Genomic DNA, 24,988 nt, shown 5'->3' on the forward strand with positions numbered 1-24,988 from the left:
ACTGGTCCTTACAGCTGCACACCGAACAGGTCGGGCCTCGTGGAGATGAAGTTTGAGCTTCAAAACACGCAAATACAAAACAACAGACAAGTCCACACTGAAATGAGGCGGTTTGACGGATACTTTTTGTCGGGAACTATTTTCCCATTGTTCCTACTCGGTAACGTCACACTAAAATCAAACGGCAACAAATGTGAACTGTGTTCAACTCGAACAAAACCAGGAACGCTGGGAAATAATATATATTTTATCTTTAATACAAGACAGTTTTTACCGTTACAGACTGCTGGGCTGGAGAAAACACAGATGAAAAATCGCTCAGCTGAGATAGTTGAAAACATGAAAAAAAAACCATTTTTATTTGAAATTGTTCGGTATTGACACAAAAGAGGCGACTAAAAAAGGACCAAAATAAAGATCTAAGCAGGAAAGCAAACATTATGCAAAACAGTATCAAAAGGTTGAAAATAGAAGCTCTGTGCATCACTCATACAGTTTGTCATCACAGATCACCGTGAACCCTGAGAAACCGTCTGTTCGTGGGCATCTGCATAGAGGTCAAAGGTCACAATAACAGTGTCCCAGTTCATTGAAGTAGTGTGTATTGCCTTCAGCTGAAGAGGTTTGATAAAGTATTTCCTCTGCATTCACTTCTTCCAGTTTTTCTTGTTTTCAACTTTAAAATAGACTTGTGACAACAACAATTTGTAGAAACAAAGGAATCAACACATCACACAATAAAGCGAGGAAGAAATGAAACCAGGGTACAGAGGGTATATCAGTCCCTCCACGATTTCGCGGTTTTGTTTTAATTGTTGCAATAAAAAAAAAAGCTTGATTTGGTCTTTTCTTGAAAATCATGATTTGCAATTTGCAGTTTTAGGAGATATTTTGCCGTAACATTGTGGGAGTTGGCAAAAGGTGCAAGTCAAAGGAAAGAAATTACAATTTTGTTTTTAAACATTTTTTAAGTCGTTTCTTTTTAACTACTGCCTACCAAAGAGTCATATGTTACTATTTCTGATAAAAAAAAAAAAAAAAGCATACTTTACATCACAGTTGAATATCTTTTAGTTGTCATTCAGTGTCTGAACCACAGACTGTTTCTAAAAGAGTTCGTAGCTTCAGGTCTGAAAAATGGTTCTGATCCAGAAGTGTCTTCAGCTGCAATACCAGCGAGTGCCACTAGAGGTCGGCTCCAAAAAGCCTCCGGCTCCATAGACTCCCATTCAACTTCTCTCATCAAATCCAAAGTGAATAAAATGTGTCCATCAGTTATCTCGGTGTTGTTAGCTAAAGTCACTCCTTCTTCTTAGTTTTCTGGAGGTCCATCTGAAAATAATCCCTCATTCATTAGAAAAGAAGATTCAAGAAGACCTGTTTTTGGGGGCGTGTCTGTTTGATTGACAGGCCTGTGGTGCAGTCAGGTTACAGCTATCGGTGGGCGGGACGTAGTATCGTCAGGTTTCCAATCAGATCGGTCAGATCCACCGCTGGCTCCTCCCCCAGCTCGTCCAAATATGGTCACTTCCTGCTCCAAACCGCTCCGAAATAGCAAAGATGGTGACGGACAGAATCTGAACTGGAGGCTTCATAACGTTCACAAGCCAACGGTAACGTCGCTGTTACTTGCCGCTCGGTCTGAACTGGAAATGGACTCACAATAAACAGTCTCCGATTGTAATATACAACATATCGGCTGCATCTTCAGTGAAAATAAGTGCTTTAAAGGCCTTTCAAATAATACGACTAAAGTTGCATTTATTACTATTTAATTATTGTGTATTACTATCATTAATTAATTATTAATTTAATACATGATTGCACAGTTAGCTCTTAAAATGCGAAGGGTGTAGAAAACTCCTGTAATTCAACACATGACGCTGATTCTCATAACAACATAAATCCTATCATTTTGCGATTTGCTATTTTTTTCTTGTCAACTGGCATGTAGTTTGTTTTGATGATGAGAGGGGAGCTTGAAGAGCCTTTCTACCTGTAAATAAGTATTTATTTAAATTAGTTCAATTAATCAGCAATGAATTAATGCAATTGCAAGTTTGCGATTTTCTGGAGGGACTGGTATATTAGGAAGAATACATTTAAAAATCACACATCAACATGAGTGAACCTCAGCCAAGAACGTTTTACAGACTAAATTGATAAAATCTCAACTCGACAGTAAAGTGACAGCCGTGTGTTTAGAGTCTTCTCCTGAGAAGCTCCGCCTCTCTTCCATCTCATTGGACGACACAGAGCTCAGTGCCGGACTGATTGTGAGTCTCTCCGGACGCGTCGGCATCTCGGTAAGTTCTGGTGTGCTCCTCCTCCGATGACGACGGCGGCTCCAGGCTCTGCCTCAGCTCCATCAGCAGCTCCTTACCGTCGCTGGAGGGCAGGTTTCCCAGGTAGTACTGAGGGGCCAGCCCCACGAGCCTGAAGCAGGAGAACCATCGGGCAGGTCAGACTCATGATAGATTGGAATCATAGATCATTGGTGGCTCTTAGAAACTGCAATATTCAATGTACAAACAGTACAAAATTTTGAAAATAGGATCTAACTTACCTTAAATGGACCTGCCAGGTGACGGACACTAAATATTCCAAACTAAAAGTTCCTCTATTTTACAACTATTCACAAAGCTGCTGCCAAAACTTCTGAAAATGCAACGATACTTGTTTTTTCTATGCTGATGTTGGTACTGGAGATACTGGACAATAACATTAACATGCTGGCAACAGAGTACATTTTAATTCCATTTATCCAAATAATCGGTGTGTTGGACTCACATCTCGGGGTGAACTTGGGAAGCGATGCGGATGCAGTTGTCGTGGGAGATGGTGAACTCGTGGTAGAGGACCCAGCTGGGCGGGTCAGTGCACGGCTGACGGCACAGATAGCAAGAGAAGGGATGAAGGTGAGCCACGTGGCGGTGAGTTAGCAGGAGGTAGTTACCGGAGCCGTCCACATCATGAGCCACCTGAGGAGGAGGAACAACAACACGGAGAACCAAGTTAGGAAGACAATATGTGAACAACAGCGCGAAGAATGGAACACAGGAAAGACACGGAAGAAATTGGCCAAAAGAAGCTAAAACTACCACTGTAAGTACCACTGTAAGTACCACTAAGTACCACTATAAGTACCACTAAGTACCACTGTAAGTACCACTAAGTACCACTGTAAGTACCACTAAGTACCACTATAAGTACCACTAAGTACCACTGTAAGTACCACTGTAAGTACCACTAAGTACCACTGTAAGTACCACTAAGTACCACTGTAAGTACCACTAAGTACCACTATAAGTACCACTAAGTACCACTGTAAGTACCACTGTAAGTACCACTAAGTACCACTGTAAGTACCACTAAGTACCACTATAAGTACCACTAAGTACCACTGTAAGTACCACTAAGTACCACTGTAAGTACCACTAAAAGTACCACTAAGTACCACTGTAAGTACCACTAAGTACCACTATAAGTACCACTATAAGTACCACTAAGTACCACTGTAAGTACCACTAAGTACCACTGTAAGTACCACTGTAAGTACCACTGTAAGTACCACTATAAGTACCACTATAAGTACCACTAAGTACCACTGTAAGTACCACTAGGTACCACTATAAGTACCACTGTAAGTACCACTAAGTACCACTATAAGTACCACTAAGTACCACTGTAAGTACCACTAAGTACCACTGTAAGTACCACTAAGTACCACTATAAGTACCACTAAGTACCACTGTAAGTACCACTGTAAGTACCACTAAGTACCACTGTAAGTACCACTAAGTACCACTGTAAGTACCACTAAGTACCACTATAAGTACCACTAAGTACCACTGTAAGTACCACTGTAAGTACCACTAAGTACCACTGTAAGTACCACTAAGTACCACTATAAGTACCACTAAGTACCACTGTAAGTACCACTAAGTACCACTGTAAGTACCACTAAAAGTACCACTAAGTACCACTGTAAGTACCACTAAGTACCACTATAAGTACCACTATAAGTACCACTAAGTACCACTGTAAGTACCACTAAGTACCACTGTAAGTACCACTGTAAGTACCACTGTAAGTACCACTATAAGTACCACTATAAGTACCACTAAGTACCACTGTAAGTACCACTAGGTACCACTATAAGTACCACTGTAAGTACCACTGTAAGTACCACTAAGTACCACTATAAGTACCACTAAGTACCACTGTAAGTACCACTGTAAGTACCACTAAGTACCACTGTAAGTACCACTAAGTACCGCTATAAGTACCACTAAGTACCACTGTAAGTACCACTAAAAGTACCACTAAGTACCACTGTAAGTACCACTAAGTACCACTATAAGTACCACTATAAGTACCACTAAGTACCACTGTAAGTACCACTAAGTACCACTAAGTACCACTATAAGTACCACTGTAAGTACCACTGTAAGTACCACTAAGTACCACTGTAAGTACCACTGTAAGTACCACTGTAAGTACCACTATAAGTACCACTATAAGTACCACTAAGTACCACTAGGTACCACTATAAGTACCACTGTAAGTACCACTGTAAGTACCACTAAGTACCACTATAAGTACCACTAAGTACCACTGTAAGTACCACTGTAAGTACCACTAAGTACCACTGTAAGTACCACTAAGTACCGCTATAAGTACCACTAAGTACCACTGTAAGTACCACTAAAAGTACCACTAAGTACCACTGTAAGTACCACTAAGTACCACTATAAGTACCACTATAAGTACCACTGTAAGTACCACTAAGTACCACTAAGTACCACTATAAGTACCACTGTAAGTACCACTGTAAGTACCACTATAAGTACCACTAAGTACCACTGTAAGTACCACTATAAGTACCACTGTAAGTACCACTGTAAGTACCACTATAAGTACCACTATAAGTACCACTATAGGTACCACTATAAGTACCACTATAAGTTCTACTATAAGTACCACTATAAGTTCCACTATAAGTTCCACAATAAGTACCACTATAGGTACCACGATAAGTTCCACGATAAGTACCACTATAGGTACCACAATAAGTTCCACTATAAGTACCACTATAAGTACCACTACAAGTTCCACTATAAGTTCCACGATAAGTACCACTATAAGTTCCACTATAAGTTCCACAATAAGTACCACTATAGGTACCACGATAAGTTCCACTATAAGTACCACTTTAAGTTCCACTATAAGTTCCACTATAGGTACCACGATAAGTTCCACGATAAGTACCACTTTAAGTTCCACAATAAGTACCACTATAGGTACCACGATAAGTTCCACTATAAGTACCACTATAAGTACCACTACAAGTTCCACTATAAGTTCCACGATAAGTACCACTATAGGTACCACGATAAGTTCCACAATAAGTACCACTATAAGTTCCACTATAAGTACCACTATAAGTACCACTATAAGTTCCACTGTAGGTACCACTATAAGCACCACTATAAGTACCACTATAAGTTCCACTGTAGGTACCACTATAAGTACCACTATAAGTACCACTGTAAGTACCACTATAAGTACCACTATAAGTTCCACTGTAGGTACCACTATAAGTTCCACTATAAGTACCACTGTAAGTACCACTATAAGTACCACTATAAGTTCCACTATAAGTACCACTATAGGTACCACTATAAGTTCCACTATAAGTACCACTATAAGTTCCACTATAAGTTCCACTATAAGTGCCACTATAAGTACCACTATAAGTTCCACTATAAGTACCACTATAAGTACCACTATAAGTACCACTATAAGTACCACTATAGGTGCCACTATAAGTTCCACTATAGGTACCACTATAAGTTCCACTATAAGTACCACTATAAGTACCACTATAAGTTCCACTATAAGTTCCACTATAAGTGCCACTATAGGTGCCACTATAAGTTCCACTATAGGTACCACTATAAGTACCACTATAAGTTCCACTATAAGTACCACTATAAGTTCCACTATAAGTTCCACTATAAGTACCACTATAAGTTCCACTATAAGTACCACTATAAGTACCACTTTAAGTTCCACTATAAGTTCCACTATAAGTTCCACTATAAGTACCACTATAAGTTCCACTATAAGTACCACTATAAGTTCCACTATAAGTTCCACTATAAGTACCACTATAAGTTCCACTATAAGTACCACTATAAGTTCCACTATAAGTACCACTATAAGTTCCACTATAAGTTCCACTATAAGTACCACTATAATGTTGGCGGATGAAGCCATCGAAACGTTTATTCTGGAAGTGAAACAGAGGACATGGATACAAAACCTACAGATATTTTCGCATGTGATGCATTCAAATGCTGCGGTTGCCGTTCTCAGTAACACGACGCAATTAAGTCTAACTTGTAGTGAATGGAGACGCTTTGAGACAGCTTCAGACATGAAGTCAATATAAGTGCAGGCCATTTAACATTTTACATGAAAACCTAGTATATGGTTGAATGGTGTTTGAAAAGTTAGAGGGCTTTTAATTTGAAAGTGACATGAAGTCGTGGTGTTCAGCGGACCAATGGAGGAACTTCAGTCAGTCACGTGGGCGTTATCAATATATAATAATATCGATGAACAAAGAGATTTATGAAAGGAAGGTGCTTTACTTTGAGGAAAAAGCCGGAGATTAGTGCACGCTTGATGTTCGTGCAGTTGTCTTGGCATCCGAAAGCAGGGGGAGAAACGGGAAGCTCTATTCGCTGCATCACCTCCAGCAGCTCCGCCCTGATCACCGCAGCCAATCGTAAGGCAGCGTGACTCAGAAAGTTTGTTGTGCACCAAGACTCATCTCGATTATCTGCAATGATCACAAAGGAAATTCAAAAATAAATCCAGGCATCATTAGATGTTAAGACTTCCAAGAGAGATTAAGATTGAAGATTAAGACGCGCGCACACACACACACACACACACACACACACACACACACACACACACACACACACACACACAGAGAGAGACACACAGAGACACACACACACACACACAGAGAGAGACACACATACACACACACACACAGAGACACACACACACACACACACACACACACACACAGAGACACACACACACACACACCACACACACAAAGAAAAAAACACACACACACACACACACACACACACACACAGAGACACACACACACACACACACACCACACACAGACACACAAAGAAAAACACACACACATACACACACACACACAGAGACACACACACACACACACACACACACACACACACACACACACACACACACACACACACACACACGTACGCTGTATGAAGGCCCTATAAATATGAATGAGGGTCATGTGATCTCCCTCAGAGTGCATCAGAGGTCTCCAGTGGGCGACAGCCAGCTCCTCGCTGCTCGGCTCGGTGGTCATGAAGCAGGAAGGAGCTGACAAAACAAAAGACCAGATCAAATCTGAATTTTAATATTCATCAAACACTTACATTCTGGCGACGTCTCATTGTGTAACGGGGGCATCGTATCTCAGCTGACGTGAAGGTGATGTGGTACTTCTGTAGTACCTGTGAGCATGGCAGCGATAGTGAGCAGCTCGTCAACACAGTCGTACTCGCAGGCAGCGATCAGAGCTTTGGCCAGCGGCGGCTCCAGCGGCAGCTCCGACATGATGATGCCCACCTCCGACAGGTTGCCGTCGTCATCCAGAGCTGCCAGGTAGTCCAAGTCCTCCAAGGCCTGCATGAGAGCCTCGGGGGCTGCAAGGGTGGGGGGGGGGGGGTGTCAATGACCTTCTACTGCAGTAGTACACTCGCTGCTGAGCCAATCACAAGGCCGCATGTTACGTGCTGGCTCTGTCAGGTTCCCTGTGATTGACCGAGAGCTTCAGTGACCAGCTGACTAAGATCCACAAGGACGCACGCTGCAATGTTAAAATATATGAAAAAAACAACCACATTTACTTGTTTAAAATAAAAACATGAATATATGAACCTGTGTATTATTTGAATAGCTTAGTATTGAATGCACAATAACAAGGTATGTTTATACATGGCACTAGGCCCAGTTTAATATAAAACACAATATATATAGTAGGGGGTCCCTGCTCCATCTCTATCAGTTTGGGGGTCCTTGGCCTGAAAAATGTTGAAGACCCCTGCAATAAATCATTATATGGCCAAAATAGTTTTAAATTCATTGCTGAAATCAATGAGAAAAGGATTTTTTTTCATAACAATAAAAGAAGCAGTTGTAATGGACAACCTTCAATTCATGGCGACGGACATGTCGACACAACGCTGCTCAGCTGCTTCGTTCGGAGGTCAGGCTGTAAATCACTAACTCGTAACGTCGAACAGACAGATCTCCTCTGCTCTCTGTTTCTCTCATTTATTGTTGTTTTATTCATTTTACAACACGAAACACTGACACTCATCTGATCATGCAAACTCAACCCTCAACCACTTTCTCTCTGAAGCTCATATCTTGATCATCTTTGGGGCAAACTATTCATACTGAATCTGGTTTTGGTTTTTTTAGGCTATCCAAACCTTTCATCATTTAATTTGATAATACTTAAGAGATTTCTTAAATTAGCCATCATGTCCAGGAAATAAAAAAAAAAAAAATTGTCTTATGAAATTGTCTTATTATTTTTACATGTAAACCAGAAAATACAGTCAGAAGAGATGTCTTTTTATAACTGTGTGGAGAAGATTATCTAGAATTTGGCAATAATATCTGAACCGTGTTTGTGGGACACTGACAACAAAAAAAGTGCTTAGTGCCTGACGGAAAATAAATGTCATGAATGACCCCAACGCCCTGTGATATGTGCTAATAACTCAGCTGTAGTGGAGAGGCACACAAATACTTTGGTTTTTGTTGTTTGTTCCATACGAAGTGGGATGTAATGTCAGCCGTATATTGGAGACGGTGCAGAGGTCAGCTGTGATTTCAAAACTGGACCAGCTGAAAACACTTTGTCGCACAGAGAGATGACAGGTTTCATCAGAAAGAGTAAGTTCTGCTGTTTCTTTTTTATATACGGCTGCAGCGCTTCACTCAGAGTGTAACGACGAAGCAATTTCAACTTCAATTATCTCTGCAGAGTTTAATAACGCAGACGAGGCGTTTTTTGGAACGCTCAAATTGTGCAGTTTTATCCTGCTGCTATGTGGTGTTTAAAGTAGTTCATAAAAAAGGTACCTGGTCTGTCCAGGAACTTGCACTGTCCCATGTCGGCGATATCCAGTCTCTTGAGTAACAGCACCAGGTGGCTGAGGTTCTCCTCCACCACCCCGGGACAGTGAGCCTCGTCCATCCCGTCCTCATACAGCTGCTGGCCGTACAGACGGACACACATGCCTGTAGAGGAACAATCACAATACACTCAAATACTGCACTCAAACAATTTGATTGTTATATGTAAAATCCAACTTTTGTCATGTCATTATTTTAATTTCATGAATTATTATAGCAGTTAATTAATAATACTAGTGACATTCACTGCTGTCGCACACAGTGTCTGTTTTAATCCGACCACATGAAGTTTTTAACTCCTACATGCAAAAGGAATTTAATGAGTTCAAGAAGTTCATCAACTTTGGGGTTTTTGTTTGTGTCTATTTTTACATGACATCTTTTCAGAGTTACTTGTGACTGTATGTTCCGAGTTGAAACATGGCTGAACAACACTAGTGGTGAAGCAACTCGGAGAGGCTCGTCCTCCTAACCATACATTTGATCAGTCAGTCAGACAAAACGAGAGAGGAGGAGGATCGCAGTGATCTTCTCCAGTTTGGGTACAATGACATCGACCTCGGTGATTTTACATCATTTGAATATGTTGCTCTTGAGCTGAAAGGTAAATCAACAGTACTGATCATCACAGTTTATCAGCCACCAACGTACTCAGTACTCGTGATCTCACCAGGAATCACCAGACATGACAGGTTCATTCTGAACGGAGACTTGAATATTCATGTTAATAACGAGAACGAATACAAAGCTAGAGAGCTGATGAATTTACTGGACAGCTTTGAAGTGACCCAACATGTAAAGGAAGCCGCCCACCAGCAGGGTAACAACCTGGACTTGGTGATAACAAGAGGGTTACACATGGATCAGGTTTCAGTATCTCTGACCATCACTGTAGACTTTATGATGTGATTGTAACCATGCCAACGACTAAAAGGGAAATTCTGGTTCAAAAGACACTCCTTGATGAAAGTGCTGAAGCTAAATTCTCTGAGATGATGAGATCGCTTGAACCATATAATCATGAGTGCTCTTTAAATTACATGTTTGAACACTTCAATAACTCTGTCGTCTGTTCTAAATACCGTTTCTCCCTTTCAGGTCAGAAAGAAGTCGACTAGTCGAATCTCCCCGTTGTTCAACAATAACAGAGTGAAAGAGATCGAGAGAAGAAAGTGAAGGAAAACTGGACTCAGTTCACTGATATTTACAAGGAGGCCATGACTTCCTATAACAGAGCAACACGTCTGGAAAGAAAGGATTACTGTTCTAAGATTATTACACCGAATGTTGGAAACTCCAGAATATTGTTGTCCACTATTGAGCAGCTACTCAACACTAGCCCCGCCCCCCTGCAGGTCTCAGCATCACAATGTGAAGAACTGGTACTGTTCTCCAGAGACAAAGCCACTTCAATCAGAGCCGGTGTTGCTGCTGATGTTAACACAGAAGAACTCCAAAAATCTTGTAACACAGATGCAACCATTGAAACATTCACCTCCATCACATGAACTGAGCTTTGTAAGACTGTCACTGGTGTAACTCCTCCCCTTCCTGTATTGACCCGATAGCAACAGCGTTTTTCAAGCAGGTAATCAATAGCATTTCAAGTCATGTCCTCAAGATTAGAAACACGTCCCTTCAAACAGGCATTTTCCCTGATGCCTTCAAAACAGCTGTTGTAAAACCGTTACTATAGAAACCCGACCTGGATGTCAACGCATCGACCAGCTACAGGCCAAATATCCAACTTCCATTTATTAGTAAGATACTTGAAAAAGATAGTTTCAGTGCAAATAAACTTGTTTCTTAAAGAAAAGAACAGAACAGAGGAGTTTCAGGCTTTAAAGCACTGAAACAGAACTTCCTAAAATAATCAGCGACCTCCGACTGAACTCTGAAAACAAATAAGGTCTCAGTTCTGATCCTGTTGGACCTGAGCACAGCCTTTGATACGATGGACCGTGATGTCCTGATCTATTGTCTGGAGGAGTTGGTTGGTCTGTCCGACAGTCTTAAACTGGTTCAAAACATACATCAAAGAGGAAGTTTTATGTCTCCATTAGAGATCAAGAGTCAGAGAAACATGACTGCTGTGGGGTTCCTCAGGGCAGCTGCCTCGGTCCTCTACTGTTCTACTCTACATGCTGCCACTGAGGAACATCATCAGAGCACAAAGTCTGTTTTCATAGTTATGCAGATGATACACAACTGTACATCATCGCTGAACCAAACGATGATGCAGCTATGCGCTCTGTCACTGAATGTCTTTTAGCAATAGATAAATGGATGAGTAATAATTTCCTAAAATTAAAGGAGGATAAAACAGAAATCCTGCTTGTCTGCCCCAAAACAAAAAGAGAAACATAGAAAAGGTAGAGGTAACTAGTATGGGTGTAATCTTAGACTCTGATCTAAGTTTCAAGGGAAACATTAACAAGTAAACAAAACTTCTGTTTTCCACCTTAGAAACATCGTCAAGGTTTATAAATCAGACAGATGCTGAAAGTTGATTGATGCCTTCATTTCTAGCCGACTGGACGACTGTGATGAACTTTTTACTGGCCGACCAAAGAAAACAAGAGAGAGACTTCAGCTCATCCAAAACTCTGCAGCTGGATTATTAACCAGAACCAAGAGGAGAACATCAGTCCAGTTCTGGCTGCTCTGTACGGTTTAACTGTAACACACAGGAAGTCAGTCCTTAAGCTCCGCCTCCTCACATACGAAGCTCTTAACGGGCTCGGACCGAGTTACATCTCTAACTCTCTGGTGAACTATGAGCCTTCAGGAAGACGGAGATCATCTGCTGCTGGTTTATTGGAGGTTCTCAGCAACAAAGAAAGAAAACTGGGGATTCAGCTTCTGTCAGCGACGCTCCAAACTAGCTGTTAGATATCAGAGAAGCTATCAGTTCATACTTTTAATAGAAAGATTAAAAACATATCTCTTTACATCAGCCTTTAACTAGCAACTCTTGAAACTGTCTTAGACTTGAACTACTGCGCCTTGAAATGCATGTTGCTCATTTTATATTTTAACTACATTTTGATAAAACTTAAAAAGACTGATATGTGAGTGAAAAGGGAACTTTAGTAGTACGGACGGGTTGGACCCGTGTGAGTTTCTAACCGAGGTTCATCAGAAACCTGGAGGAACACTGATGAGTCCACCTTAAAGAATTTACTGAGACCACATCAGAACAGGAGATTTAATCTCTGGTGTATTACTGGATAATACTATAATATTACAGACTGTGTGAAGTAAAGTTCTAGAAAGGTGCACAAGACGTAAACCTGCTACAACTGCTGTTTCCACTACTTCGTATCATAAACTGAATCCTAGAGAACAACCCACATCACATCTACTGTTATTCATTTTTTTTTTGTATTTTATCTGTTTCTTATGCATTTTATCTGTTTTATCTCATTTCTTTTCTATATTTTTAAATGTTCCTTTCTATCTGTTTTTATGTGAAACACTGCAGGTAATTATCTAGCTGTGAAGCACTTTGAGCTGCATTTCTTGTATGAAAGGTGCTCTACAAATAAAGTTTATTATTATTATTTTATTCTTGTTTGTTTGTTTGTTTGTTTGTTATATTTGTAAAGTCTGTATTCAGTGGCAGTTTGTCAGTTATTCTACCTCCAAGCGACACACGTTGAATGTGATGTTATTGTCTGTCCCAGCTATCTGGATGTAGTCCTGGTTTTTCTGTTCAAAATATTTGCAAAATCAATAAAAAGATTTGAGAAACAAGTTGATAAACTGTTTGCATTGGAATATGTGAGCCGGTAAGCAGCTTCTCTTTCTAACCGTTGTGTACACGCCAGAACTGAGCCTGAAAGACTCTGAACGCAAAGGATCCATATAAAAGAAGTTGAGAGGAGGATGTGCACACCTGTGGTGAGGTGGTAAACTGAAGCCGCGCATTTAAAGTCACTTCATATCACCTGTTATATAGATCCACTTTATCAGAAACATTCGAAGCAGCAGTGTAATTTGTAATTTGTACAACACTTTTATATTTACAAGGATCCACTCCGAACTTCAAGGTGAAAGTTTTCTCAGAATTTCATCAGTAGGATTAAGTTTTATTCTGAGGAAACTTTGTGAATACGACCTTTCATCCTCCACCTCACCCACGAGAACCTCAATTTCTGTGTCTGAAAAGTTCCTTTTCCTCCTCTGGAGTGTTGCTGCAGTTCAACATAACCAGCAGCGATCAGCTGGGCTCATTTAAATCCATCAACATTAATGACCTGCTTTAGTTGACCATTTATGGGCGTGGTGATTGCAGGATATGAGGCTGATCTACGTGCGCACCTTTCAGGGTGGACTGTGACTTGTAAAGACAAAGATGTGCGCATGGTTTTATATATATATATATAATTATATATAAAACCATGCGCACATCTTATATATATATACACAATATATATATATATATACACAATTGGTATGGTATTTTTGCTGTTAGGACGGATCCTTTGCATGCTTTATAGCTGCACCCAGAACAGCAGAGATGACCTTTGACCTACCTGGAAGGCTGTTCACCCTCTGAGTTCGCATGTCGGCCTGGTGTTTGCTGATCGTCCTCAGGACCTGCGAGTTCGCTCTGATTTGTGGATTGTAAACCTGAGACAGAAAATTAAGAAAAAAAACCGGTCTGATAGTAGAAACTCAACTTTAAATGACAACGCTTCACAAAAAATTAAACATTTGCTCGACTCCTTCAAATAAGTCAAACTTAAATTTGGGATTTTTTTGCTTCCAATGAGAAATACTGTGAATAACTAAGAGACAGACATTTCAATGGTAAAATAACAGATTGTAAGTCTGTATGTCGTGAACATGAACTCACAGTTTTGAGTTGAAGGCCCGTGTCCACGACGTAGCGAACGGCCGGCAGCGAGAAGGAAGCCTCCGCGAGCGCGTCGGCGAGGATGACCTTCCTCTTGACGGCCGAACCTCCGGCTCTCGGCACCGAGCCGTCCCCGCCGTCGGAGCGCTCGTTCTCCCTCGGAGTAAAAGCTTCTGGGTCAGATTCGTAGATCCGCTGGGTTAGCCCACCCAGTCCGGTGTGGAGAGGGAGGAGTCGGAGAGGTCCGACCTGAGGGCTGAGAGCCACACACTCCTTCTCCAGCAGAGCCCTGCACTCCTCTATCTCCTGCAGGAGCACACGCACCACGGGACGGTTGGAAAACATTCATTGTGAGGTTTATTTCATCTGAAACCCTGAGAGGTTTCATATTTGTGTTTGTACACTGGGAATGAGTGTGTGTGTGAGGACTTGAAGTGATAAATCCAGCCTCGGGTAACACGGACACCTGCTGAGCTCTAGAAGGGAACCAGAGAGGATAAAGACACTTAAATATGCATGAGTAGAGTTTGATATACTGAAGGAGGACACGGCAGATGTGGTCTGTACGTCGTCTACAGCTTCATTTACCTCCAGTGAAAAAGTGTGTGTGTGTGTGTGTGTGTGTGTGTGTGTGTGTGTGTGTGTGAAACAGGTAATCAGACACCTGCATTGCACCTGAGGCCTCCCCAGCTGACGTGTCCTTAATTCACTTTTCAACAAGGCAAATGTGCTGAAACTCTCCAGCACACGATGACGCCGTCTGCAGATTAGTGAGCAGTTTTTTCCAGAGTCTGTGTTTACAGAAAGAGATTCTGTTCCCTCTGAGACACAACAACACTCCTGAGTATTAACAGACTTCAGATTTGTATGATTATTGTTTGGCTGTACTTTGGTTGGTGAATCATTCCTACACGGTTTAGTTATCACGCCAAACAGAACGGAGCCTTTAATAAAACATGAAATGACTGGTGGTTTGTTAATATTCATACTTAAGACCCGTCTTTCAGTTGTTAATTAAATGTTTTCTCCCGAAGGAAAAACCGCCTGCTGACATTCACTAAATTCTTAAGCTTTTTTTTTTAATTTTTCAAACTGTATTTTTTGCATTCTGCAAATGGTAATCAATACAGCAGCCTAATTGTCCTCGTCCCTGCCATCCCCCCCGACAGGACTAAATCACACCCATGCATGATGAATGAATTCACAGGGATCAGTGCTTGCATAACATATCCGACTTCCATATTCAATCCTCATAAATATCAACAGTGTTTATTAGGCTGGACTGTATCAGGTACGTGTTGTTCGTCTTTGGCTACTGATATTGTAATTATTAGGTTGCCAATGAAAGCACACTATTACTGTCCCTCATTCACTTCTTCTTATTCTTCTGTTTCCGCCACATTTCTGTCAGTTGAACTCGTCCCACATCTTTGAGAAGATCGTAGTTCCTCCGCTGCATCGGACAGGAGACTCGAAACGCACTCGATTCATCTCTTTTTTTTTAATGCCAGTAATAACTCCTTATGCATATGATAATGTTCAATTTTCATACCACGGTATAGCGTCGCAACGCTAACTGCAACTAGTGATGGTTTTCATGACTGCTGAAGCTCCCAGAGAGCAAAGAGACATCTCCTATTGCTCTGATTGTCTGACCAGCAGCTCAAAACTAAGAGAGTTTACAATAATATCAAATGGAGAGTACTGTGAGGAACATAATGTATAAATTATAAAGCAATACCTGCGCGCTGGCCAGAAACACCATCACATCTCCTTGCTCTCCTCTCCGGTGCAGATCCAACACCATGTGACAGGCAGCAGCCACCGGTTCCTTCCCCGACGACAGCTCCCGGTACAGCGTCTCCACCCCGTCCACAGCGTTTTGGGTTTCTCCTCCACCCTCCTCCTCCTGGGTCGGGGCGGGGGGCTCGGTGAGCGGCCGGTCCACGGAGAGGTGAGGAACGGAGGGTCCCAGGAAGGTGGCCAGGCGAGGCGCCAGCGTCGGGTGAGTGAGGAGAACCACCCGGAAGTTGTCCGGCCTCTGGCGGCAGACGTCACACAGCAGGCCGAGCAGCACGTCGGTGGCCACGGTGCGTTCCTGCAGCTCGTCCAGCACCACCACACCGTACTGGTGCAGCAGGGGGTCCGACATCATTTCCTCCAGCAGGAGAGTGTCGCTCACAAACCTGGGGAGACAAGGAAAACAAAAATAAAGAAAGAACCAACATCCCGCAAACAACTTCACACTTTTAAGCACTATGACACAAAAACACGAGAAAAGTGAAACCTTCATCACCAGAGAGATCAACACAAAACCCACAGATCAGCTTTCAGTGAACACGCTGACACAACGCTTCTCCTGTCCTTCAACATCAAACTGCAGTGAATTGAGAACAGAAATTGAAGGTGTGGCTGGAAGCAAGAGAAAGACCAACTAACTCTTCCCATAGAAAACTGGTGAAATCCAATAACGTGACCTACATCACCGGTGAGGAGACGACGACTTTCTGATGGTCCCAGAAAATAAAACAATGAGTGACCAAGTTTGCACATTTCTCTGGAGTTTTGCAGCGCAAGTTTAGTTGTTAAGAAAAACAGAAGAAAAAAAAGGCAAGTCTGTTTGAGCCCAAACGATCTCCAGAGGGCCTCAGATCTGAAAGCCTTTTCTGAAGAGTTTACGTATTATATTTATATGTATTTAGTTTAGTCTCAGACGGTTTCCTCTACAGAATGATATAAATGAATATCCTCAAAAAGATGAATGACTTTGAGGAATAGTTTTATATTTTGGCAAATAGCCTTATTTGTCTTTGGCTAGTTAGAGAGGATTGATACCGATCTCATTTCTGTATGTTAAATATGAATAGAAATTGAATAGTGTAGCTTTTCAAATAGACTGGAAGCAAACTGTAGCTTGGTTCCCTTCAGAGACCAACAGGAACCAACATCAGGGAACTTTCTTGGTGTTGTGCCAACAGAGAGAAATAGTTCCAGCACAGAACTTTAAAACAAAAACACAACTTCTCATTTTTTGAGACAAACATCAGTGATGTGTTGGTTAAAGGTAGTTTTTAGTTTTTAAGTGAACCAAACCAGCTGTTTTCCTGCTTCCAGTCTTCTTGTTATGACAAGCAAACTAACTTCTCATTTAACTTGTCAAAATAGTGTTGTTGTTTTTTAATGGTAGCATTGCTGAAATAAAATGCACAAAATTTTGTCAAAATGAAAAATGTAGTGTTATTCATTTGGATATTTGTTGAAGTTGCTGTGTCAGTATAACTTTAGTTTGAGTTAATTCATTACACTGTACAGGAAAATGGACGTAGAGAGTAATAACACCACACGATGGTTTGGATTGCAGTAAAACTAAAGCCTAAAGAAAAGCTTTATGGTCAACATGTTTTCAGGTTGGAACCGGGATCTTTCAAGTTCATTTGACAATTGAAACTTGATTGAAGCTCATAAAACAGCACCATCAGCATACTAGCTAACAGGCTAAATGTAGCCGATTGTAGACATTCAACTCAACCACTAAGAACATAAGTAAACATTTACTTAAGTCATAAATTCAGCAAACACAAACTGATTAAAACAAGCTGAGCAACAGTGAAACTTTCACCAACAAATGACAACAAAATAACGTCATTATATTACAAGTGGATGAAAACAACTTGAGTTGAGGTGAACGACCCCGAAACAGAAGATCAGTCTCTGCTCTGGTCGGATCGATCAGGGAGACCATTTAAGAGTTAAAACTTTGAAATAAATACTTCTCTTCAACATTGAAACAGTTTAGTGAGCTTTCCAGTGAATGAGTCAAAGGGGGGAAATGGATTTTTCATTTAGTTGTTGCTTGCTGCAATAGTGCCACCAGTGATGATACGTTCTCCTCCATCAGTCTAACCTGAGCAGGGTGTCGGAGGTGCAGCTGTCGTCGTGAGGCACCCGGTAGCCGACCTCCAGACCCAGGCTGAGGTCCATCTCGTCAGCCACGTGGAGCGCCAGACTCACCGCGGCCACCGAATAGGGCTGCGAGCAGCAAACCAGACCCTGAGAAAACTGGTAGGACAAGGTGTACTCTACACACCACTGGGGCACCTGGAGGGGAGAAGGAGGGGAGACGGAGGGGAGACGGAGGAGAGAGAGGGAGGAGAGAGAGGGAGGAGAGACGGAGGGGAGACGGAGGGGAGACGGAGGGGAGATGGAGGGGAGACGGAGGGGAGACGGAGGAGAGAGACGGAGGGGAGAGAGACGGAGGGGAGACGGAGGAGAGAGACAGAGGGGAGACGGAGGGGAGAGAGGGAGGAGAGAGAGGGAGGAGAGACGGAGGGGAGACGGAGGGGAGACGGAGGGGAGACGGAGGAGAGAGACGGAGGGGAGAGAGACGGAGGGGAGACGGAGGGGAGACGGAGGGAAGACGGAGGGGAGAGAGACGGAGGGGAGACGGAGGGGAGACGGAGGGGAGACGGAGGAGAGAGAGGGAGGGGAGATGGAGAGGGAGATGGAGGAGAGAGAGGGAGGGAGGGAGGATGGAGGGAAGGTGGAGGGGAGACAGAGGAGAGAGAGGGAGGATGGAGGGGAGAGAGGGAGGAAGAGGAGGAAGAGGAGGAAACACTGAGGTCAGCAGGACGTAGTGACGGTAGTGAGGACATATTTTCACAGATGTTGAACATTTCTTTATGAGCTTGGTGTCACATGATTTATAAATAATTGCACTCCGTTGTTATTTGTATTTTAACGACGTTGTTTGGAAACAGCGTTGTAGTTTTATGGAGTTGAAATCCCGGCGTCTGCAGCGCTTCCTGCTTCCTGCTTCCTGCTTCCTGCTTACCTGCGTGCTCTTCCCGGCTCCACCGGGTGCACTGAGCAGCACCATGTTGTGTCTGTCCAGGTGCTCCAGGAGACTCTGCCGGAGACGCCACACAGGTAACCGTCGCCTCTCCTCCAGCAGGGCGTAGTAGCGCGAAGAGAAGGGCAAACCGTCGTACGGGTTTACTTCCAGGTCTCCCAGTCCTTCCTCCCCTCCTCCTCCTCCTCCTTCACTTCCATCTCCTTCGAAGTCGAGATCCTCGGACGCGATGGAAGATAAGGACAGAGAGGAGAGGGCTGAGGGCTGCGGGCGAGATCCGGGGGAGGCGGTGGATGGGTTCGATGGTGGTGATGACATCATCACCGGGGGGGGGGGGGGGGGTTCACAGAGGGGCCGAGATCACCTGCAGAGGCAAAAACAATAGAGTGAAGATTTCTGTTTGCAATGATTCTTCCATGAAGTGTTCACAACAAGCTGAGGAGAAGGAGACCCAAACATCCTCATGGATCTGAGGAGAAGGAGACCCAAACATCCTCATGGATCTGAGGAGAAGGAGACCCAAACATCCTCATGGATCAGAGGAGAAGGAGACCCAAACATCCTCATGGATCAGAGGAGAAGGAGACCCAAACATCCTCATGGATCAGAGGAGAAGGAGACCCAAACATCCTCATGGATCTGAGGAGAAGGAGACCCAAACATCCTCATGGATCTGAGGAGAAGGAGACCCAAACATCCTCATGGATCTGAGGAGAAGGAGACCCAAACATCCTCATGGATCTGAGGAGAAGGAGACCCAAACATCCTCATGGATCTGAGGAGAAGGAGACCCAAACATCCTCATGGATCTGAGGAGAAGGAGACCCAAACATCCTCATGGATCTGAGGAGAAGGAGACCCAAACATCCTCATGGATCTGAGGAGAAGGAGACCCAAACATCCTCATGGATCTGAGGAGAAGGAGACCCAAACATCCTCATGGATCTGAGGAAAAGGAGACCCAAACATCCTCATGGATCTGAGGAGAAGGAGACCCAAACATCCTCATGGATCTGAGGAGAAGGAGACCCAAACATCCTCATAGATCTGAGGAGAAGGAGACCCAAACATCCTCATAGATCTGAGGAGAAGGAGACCCAAACATCCTCATGGATCTGAGGAGAAGGAGTCCCAAACATCCTCATGGATCTGAGGAGAAGGAGACCCAAACATCCTCATAGATCTGAGGAGAAGGAGACCCAAACATCCTCATGGATCTGAGGAGAAGGAGACCCAAACATCCTCATAGATCTGAGGAGAAGGAGACCCAAACATCCTCATGGATCTGAGGAGAAGGAGACCCAAACATCCTCATGGATCTGAATGGATCTGAGGAGAAGGAGACCCAAACATCCTCATAGATCTGAGGAGAAGGAGACCCAAACATCCTCATGGATCTGAGGAGAAGGAGACCCAAACATCCTCATGGATCTGAATGGATCTGAGGAGAAGGAGACCCAAACATCCTCATGGATCTGAGGAGAAGGAGTCCCAAACATCCTCATGGATCTGAGGAGAAGGAGACCCAAACATCCTCATAGATCTGAGGAGAAGGAGACCCAAACATCCTCATGGATCTGAGGAGAAGGAGACCCAAACATCCTCATAGATCTGAGGAGAAGGAGACCCAAACATCCTCATGGATCTGAGGAGAAGGAGACCCAAACATCCTCATGGATCTGAATGGATCTGAGGAGAAGGAGACCCAAACATCCTCATAGATCTGAGGAGAAGGAGACCCAAACATCCTCATAGATCTGAGGAGAAGGAGACCCAAACATCCTCATGGATCTGAGGAGAAGGAGACCCAAACATCCTCATGGATCTGAATGGATCTGAGGAGAAGGAGACCCAAACATCCTCATGGATCTGAGGAGAAGGAGACCCAAACATCCTCATGGATCTGAGGAGAAGGAGACCCAAACATCCTCATGGATCTGAGGAGAAGGAGACCCAAACATCCTCATAGATCTGAATGGATCTGAGGAGAAGGAGACCCAAACATCCTCATGGATCTGAGGAGAAGGAGACCCAAACATCCTCATAGATCTGAGGAGAAGGAGACCCAAACATCCTCATAGATCTGAGGAGAAGGAGACCCAAACATCCTCATCGATCTGAGGAGAAGGAGACCCAAACATCCTCATCGATCTGAGGAGAAGGAGACCCAAACATCCTCATGGATCAGAGGAGAAGGAGACCCAAACATCCTCATGGATCAGAGGAGAAGGAGACCCAAACATCCTCATGGATCTGAGGAGAAGGAGACCCAAACATCCTCATGGATCTGAGGAGAAGGAGACCCAAACATCCTCATGGATCTGAGGAGAAGGAGACCCAAACATCCTCATGGATCTGAGGAGAAGGAGACCCAAACATCCTCATAGATCTGAGGAGAAGGAGACCCAAACATCCTCATCGATCTGAGGAGAAGGAGACCCAAACATCCTCATGGATCTGAGGAGAAGGAGACCCAAACATCCTCATGGATCTGAGGAGAAGGAGACCCAAACATCCTCATGGATCTGAGGAGAAGGAGACCCAAACATCCTCATGGATCTGAGGAGAAGGAGACCCAAACATCCTCATAGATCTGAGGAGAAGGAGACCCAAACATCCTCACAGATCTGAGGAGAAGGAGACCCAAACATCCTCATGGATCTGAGGAGAAGGAGACCCAAACATCCTCATAGATCTGAGGAGAAGGAGACCCAAACATCCTCACAGATCTGAGGAGGCGCACCACCTCCTGCTGAGCGCTTCAGACCAACCGGTTGCATGTTTGATGTTTCACTGTGGACAGCGTTTCTCCTCCCGGGTGCCACTGAGCAGAGGAACAAGCTTTCAAGCTTCTACTTCACTGGTTGTCTGTCAACCACATATCTTCACGATATGTCTTTTCTAATCATCTAATTTATGATGCTGGTGGTTCCTCTCAGGGGTTTCTGGGTTTCTGGGAACACACGGAACATCCAGTGGAACAAAGGAGCCTTCGTGTAAATCTGGGCAACAACATGTGAAACTTTAAATACCCACAGGATCATAAATGTGATTATTTTAGACTAAAATTTGAATAATTTGAATAAGACGCAGAAATCCGCCAGTTGGTCGACAAACAAACTCTTTTTCAAACCATCAAAAATGAAACTTGTAAGTTCAAGTGTAGAGTCCTAAATATCCAGATACCAACGATGTCCGGATGCACGTTGGAAACGCTTATATGAAATTATGCATGACGCACAATATTTCTATTAAATGACAGAATCTTTGCTGTGAATCCAAAAGACACAAATAAAAAAATATTTAAATAAATAAGGAAAAATATAAACCAGTTATAGCAGTTTTATATCCACAAAAACGTGTTGAGTTTTGTGACGCTAGTTGTGATACGTGAAATAAACGCTCATCTCTGATCAAGAAATTAAAGAATCAGCCAACAAGGTTTGTAAAGTTGGAGCGACTGTTTCATACGAGCAGGTTGAGTTCCCCGTCGGCCACATTTATATCCGCGTATGAAAGTTACGACAGATTCTGTTGTTTTTTGGGAATGTAGAGAATTGACTCAGTGAGGTGTCAATCAAACAGTACAGACTACATGTGAAAGCCTGCAAAGATTGCTGGTATGAAGTGATACGTGGAAAATGATGCACGTAACAGCAGATTGTGTATCAAAGATGTGATCATGTATTTTGGACAAAACACTTTACTGGATTAATTTGACTGGACCTTTGCTGACTTTTATGGATTGTAGTTGGACTATGAGGTTATAAAGATGAATGAACAGCGTCATCGACTGTTCGGTAACGGTCTGACGTTATGTTGACTCTTCCTGCTGGGTACAGATGTACAGATGTGCTCTGGGAGGTGCTACCTCTGATATCAAGATATCAGCTTCATAAGCCACGCCCACTCTACAAACAGGGGTCCACACCTGAAATGCATTGTGAGATTGTGTGTGTGTGTGTGTGTGTGTGTGTGTGTGTGTGTGTGTGTGTGTGTGTGTGAGTGTGTGTGTGTGTGTGAGTGTGTGTGTGTGTGTGTGTGTGTGTGTGTGTGTGAGAGTGTGTGTGTGTGTGTGTGTGTGTTGTGTGTGTGAGATATCCCTCCTCTGGGGAATGATTCACCAAAATTTGTGACAAAGGATGTGTATTTAGTTTTGCATCATTTTTCTCCTTCGTTCTCTCAGTGAAGATCAGATGATGTGAAAAGCTGGAGGAGCTTTAATCAGATCGAAGTGGATTAAAGCAGAAACTAACGTCTGTATGTCTGTAGAGTAGAACAAAGAGGACATGATTCATAATAATAATTAATAATAATGATTCATAATAATGATTCATAATAATGATTCATCATAATAATTAATCATAATTATTCATAACAATGCTTCATAATAATGCTTAATAATAATGATTCATAATAATGATTCTTCATAATAATAATTAATAATAATGATTCATAATAATGATTCTTCATAATAATGATTAATAATGATTCATCATAATAATTAATCATAATGATTCATACTAATGATTCATAATAATTCATAATAATGATTCATAATAATTCATACTAATGACTCATAATAATAATGATTAATAATGTGTGTGGACAGAATCTATTACTTTTCTCATCCTCTGTTCTTCTATTGTATTTTATAACTTTCTGGGAAGACTGTTATTAAAAAACCAACTTCCTGCTCGTGTCTGAAGAGGAAACATGGTTTGTTAAAGAATCCGTTTTTAAAACAACAACAACAACAACAACAACTACAACAGGTGCTTCGGATGAGGTCACGTGAGGGCGTGTCCCGGTGAGACACGTGACGAACGACTGAAAGCGATCCATATTATATCTATCCGGGATAATGTGGTTCTCAGCTGACTAATGTCCATGTTTATTATTATTATTATTATTATTATTATTATTATTATTATTAGAACAATTATCTGCTCATCTCCGTCAGGAGTCTCAGCTGACAGACAATACAGACGATAAATGAGATAGTGATGACAAACACGGAGATATTGAGTGAGTGTGTGTGTGTGTGTGTGTGGTGGGGGGGGGGTGTAGGGTGTGTGTAGGGGGGGGGGTGTAGGGTGTGTGTGTGTGTGTGTGTGTGGTGGGGGGGGGTGTAGGGTGTGTGTAGGGGGGGGGTGTAGGGTGTGTGTGTGTGTGTGTTGGGGGGGGGTGTAGGGTGTGTGTGTAGGGGGGGGGGGTAGGGTGTGTGTGTGTGTGTGTGTGTGTGTTGGGGGGGGGTGTAGGGTGTGTGTGTGTGTGTAGGGGGGGGGTGTAGGGTGTGTGTGTGTGTGTTGGGGGGGGGGGGTGTAGGGTGTGTGTGTGTGTGTTGGGGGGGGGGGGGGGTGTAGGGTGTGTGTGTGTGTGTGTGTGTGTGTTGGGGGGGGGGGGGTGTAGGGTGTGTGTGTGTGTGTTGGGGGAGGGGGGGGGGCAGTCTTAGTCTTACCTGACGCGACATACCGGCAGGTCCGTGAAGCCCGCGGCCGAACAGGCAGCCCGGAGCCGCGGCGGCGTGTTCACTGCAGCCTGTCGTCCTCCGACACCAACAAACCGAACATCTTCACACCGACGGGTTTTATTACTAAATAAATGAACTGAAAACAGATGAACTCCGTTCCTCGTCCTTTTCCGTGAGTCGTCACCGGCCTCGTTCCCGTTGCTGACCGCTGACATACAATAAGGACGCGGGTGTCATCTGGCTGCCGACCGAGCAGCCGCCATGTTTATCTGTCGAGCTGTCAAAGCTCGTGCTGCGTTCACGGCTCCTCGGAGAGTTCGGCTCCTTGGTGATTGGGACAGATGTTAACACAAGCCAAGACGCTCTTTTCATTTCATTAACATTTTATAATGTAACTATTTTTATTTTTGTTTTTACATAATTCAAATAGCCTACTCATTTACTGGAACAAAAACATAGTTACAAAAATGTAGGTTTATTCAGTCCATTATGGGGATTTGCTGTGAAACAGTTAGGCTGCATG

The 24,988-nt window shown here is 43.1% G+C and overlaps 1 protein-coding gene across 1 annotated transcript; it reads right to left on the minus strand.

Moving 5' to 3' along the window:
* Nucleotides 1-229: 229 nt before the first annotated feature.
* On the minus strand, nt 230-24,736 carry LOC138210027 (ATP-dependent RNA helicase DQX1-like). The gene is made up of 12 exons (XM_069168927.1): nt 24,454-24,736; nt 18,975-19,356; nt 18,048-18,241; nt 15,885-16,329; nt 14,144-14,449; nt 13,821-13,917; nt 9,229-9,387; nt 7,587-7,778; nt 7,327-7,452; nt 6,660-6,850; nt 2,791-2,981; nt 230-2,436 (listed from the first exon to the last, which is right to left on the minus strand). Exons 2-12 carry the CDS (start codon nt 19,311-19,313, stop codon nt 2,241-2,243), a joined length of 2,436 nt encoding a protein of 811 aa, XP_069025028.1. The 5' UTR covers nt 19,314-19,356; nt 24,454-24,736; the 3' UTR covers nt 230-2,240.
* Between the last annotated feature and the right edge of the window lie 252 nt (nt 24,737-24,988).

Source organism: Embiotoca jacksoni, unplaced genomic scaffold (assembly GCF_022577435.1).
Source record: "Embiotoca jacksoni isolate LCO1_2020_lvr unplaced genomic scaffold, fEmbJac1.0.p SCAF_42, whole genome shotgun sequence".
Taxonomy (NCBI): Eukaryota; Metazoa; Chordata; class Actinopteri; family Embiotocidae; genus Embiotoca; species Embiotoca jacksoni.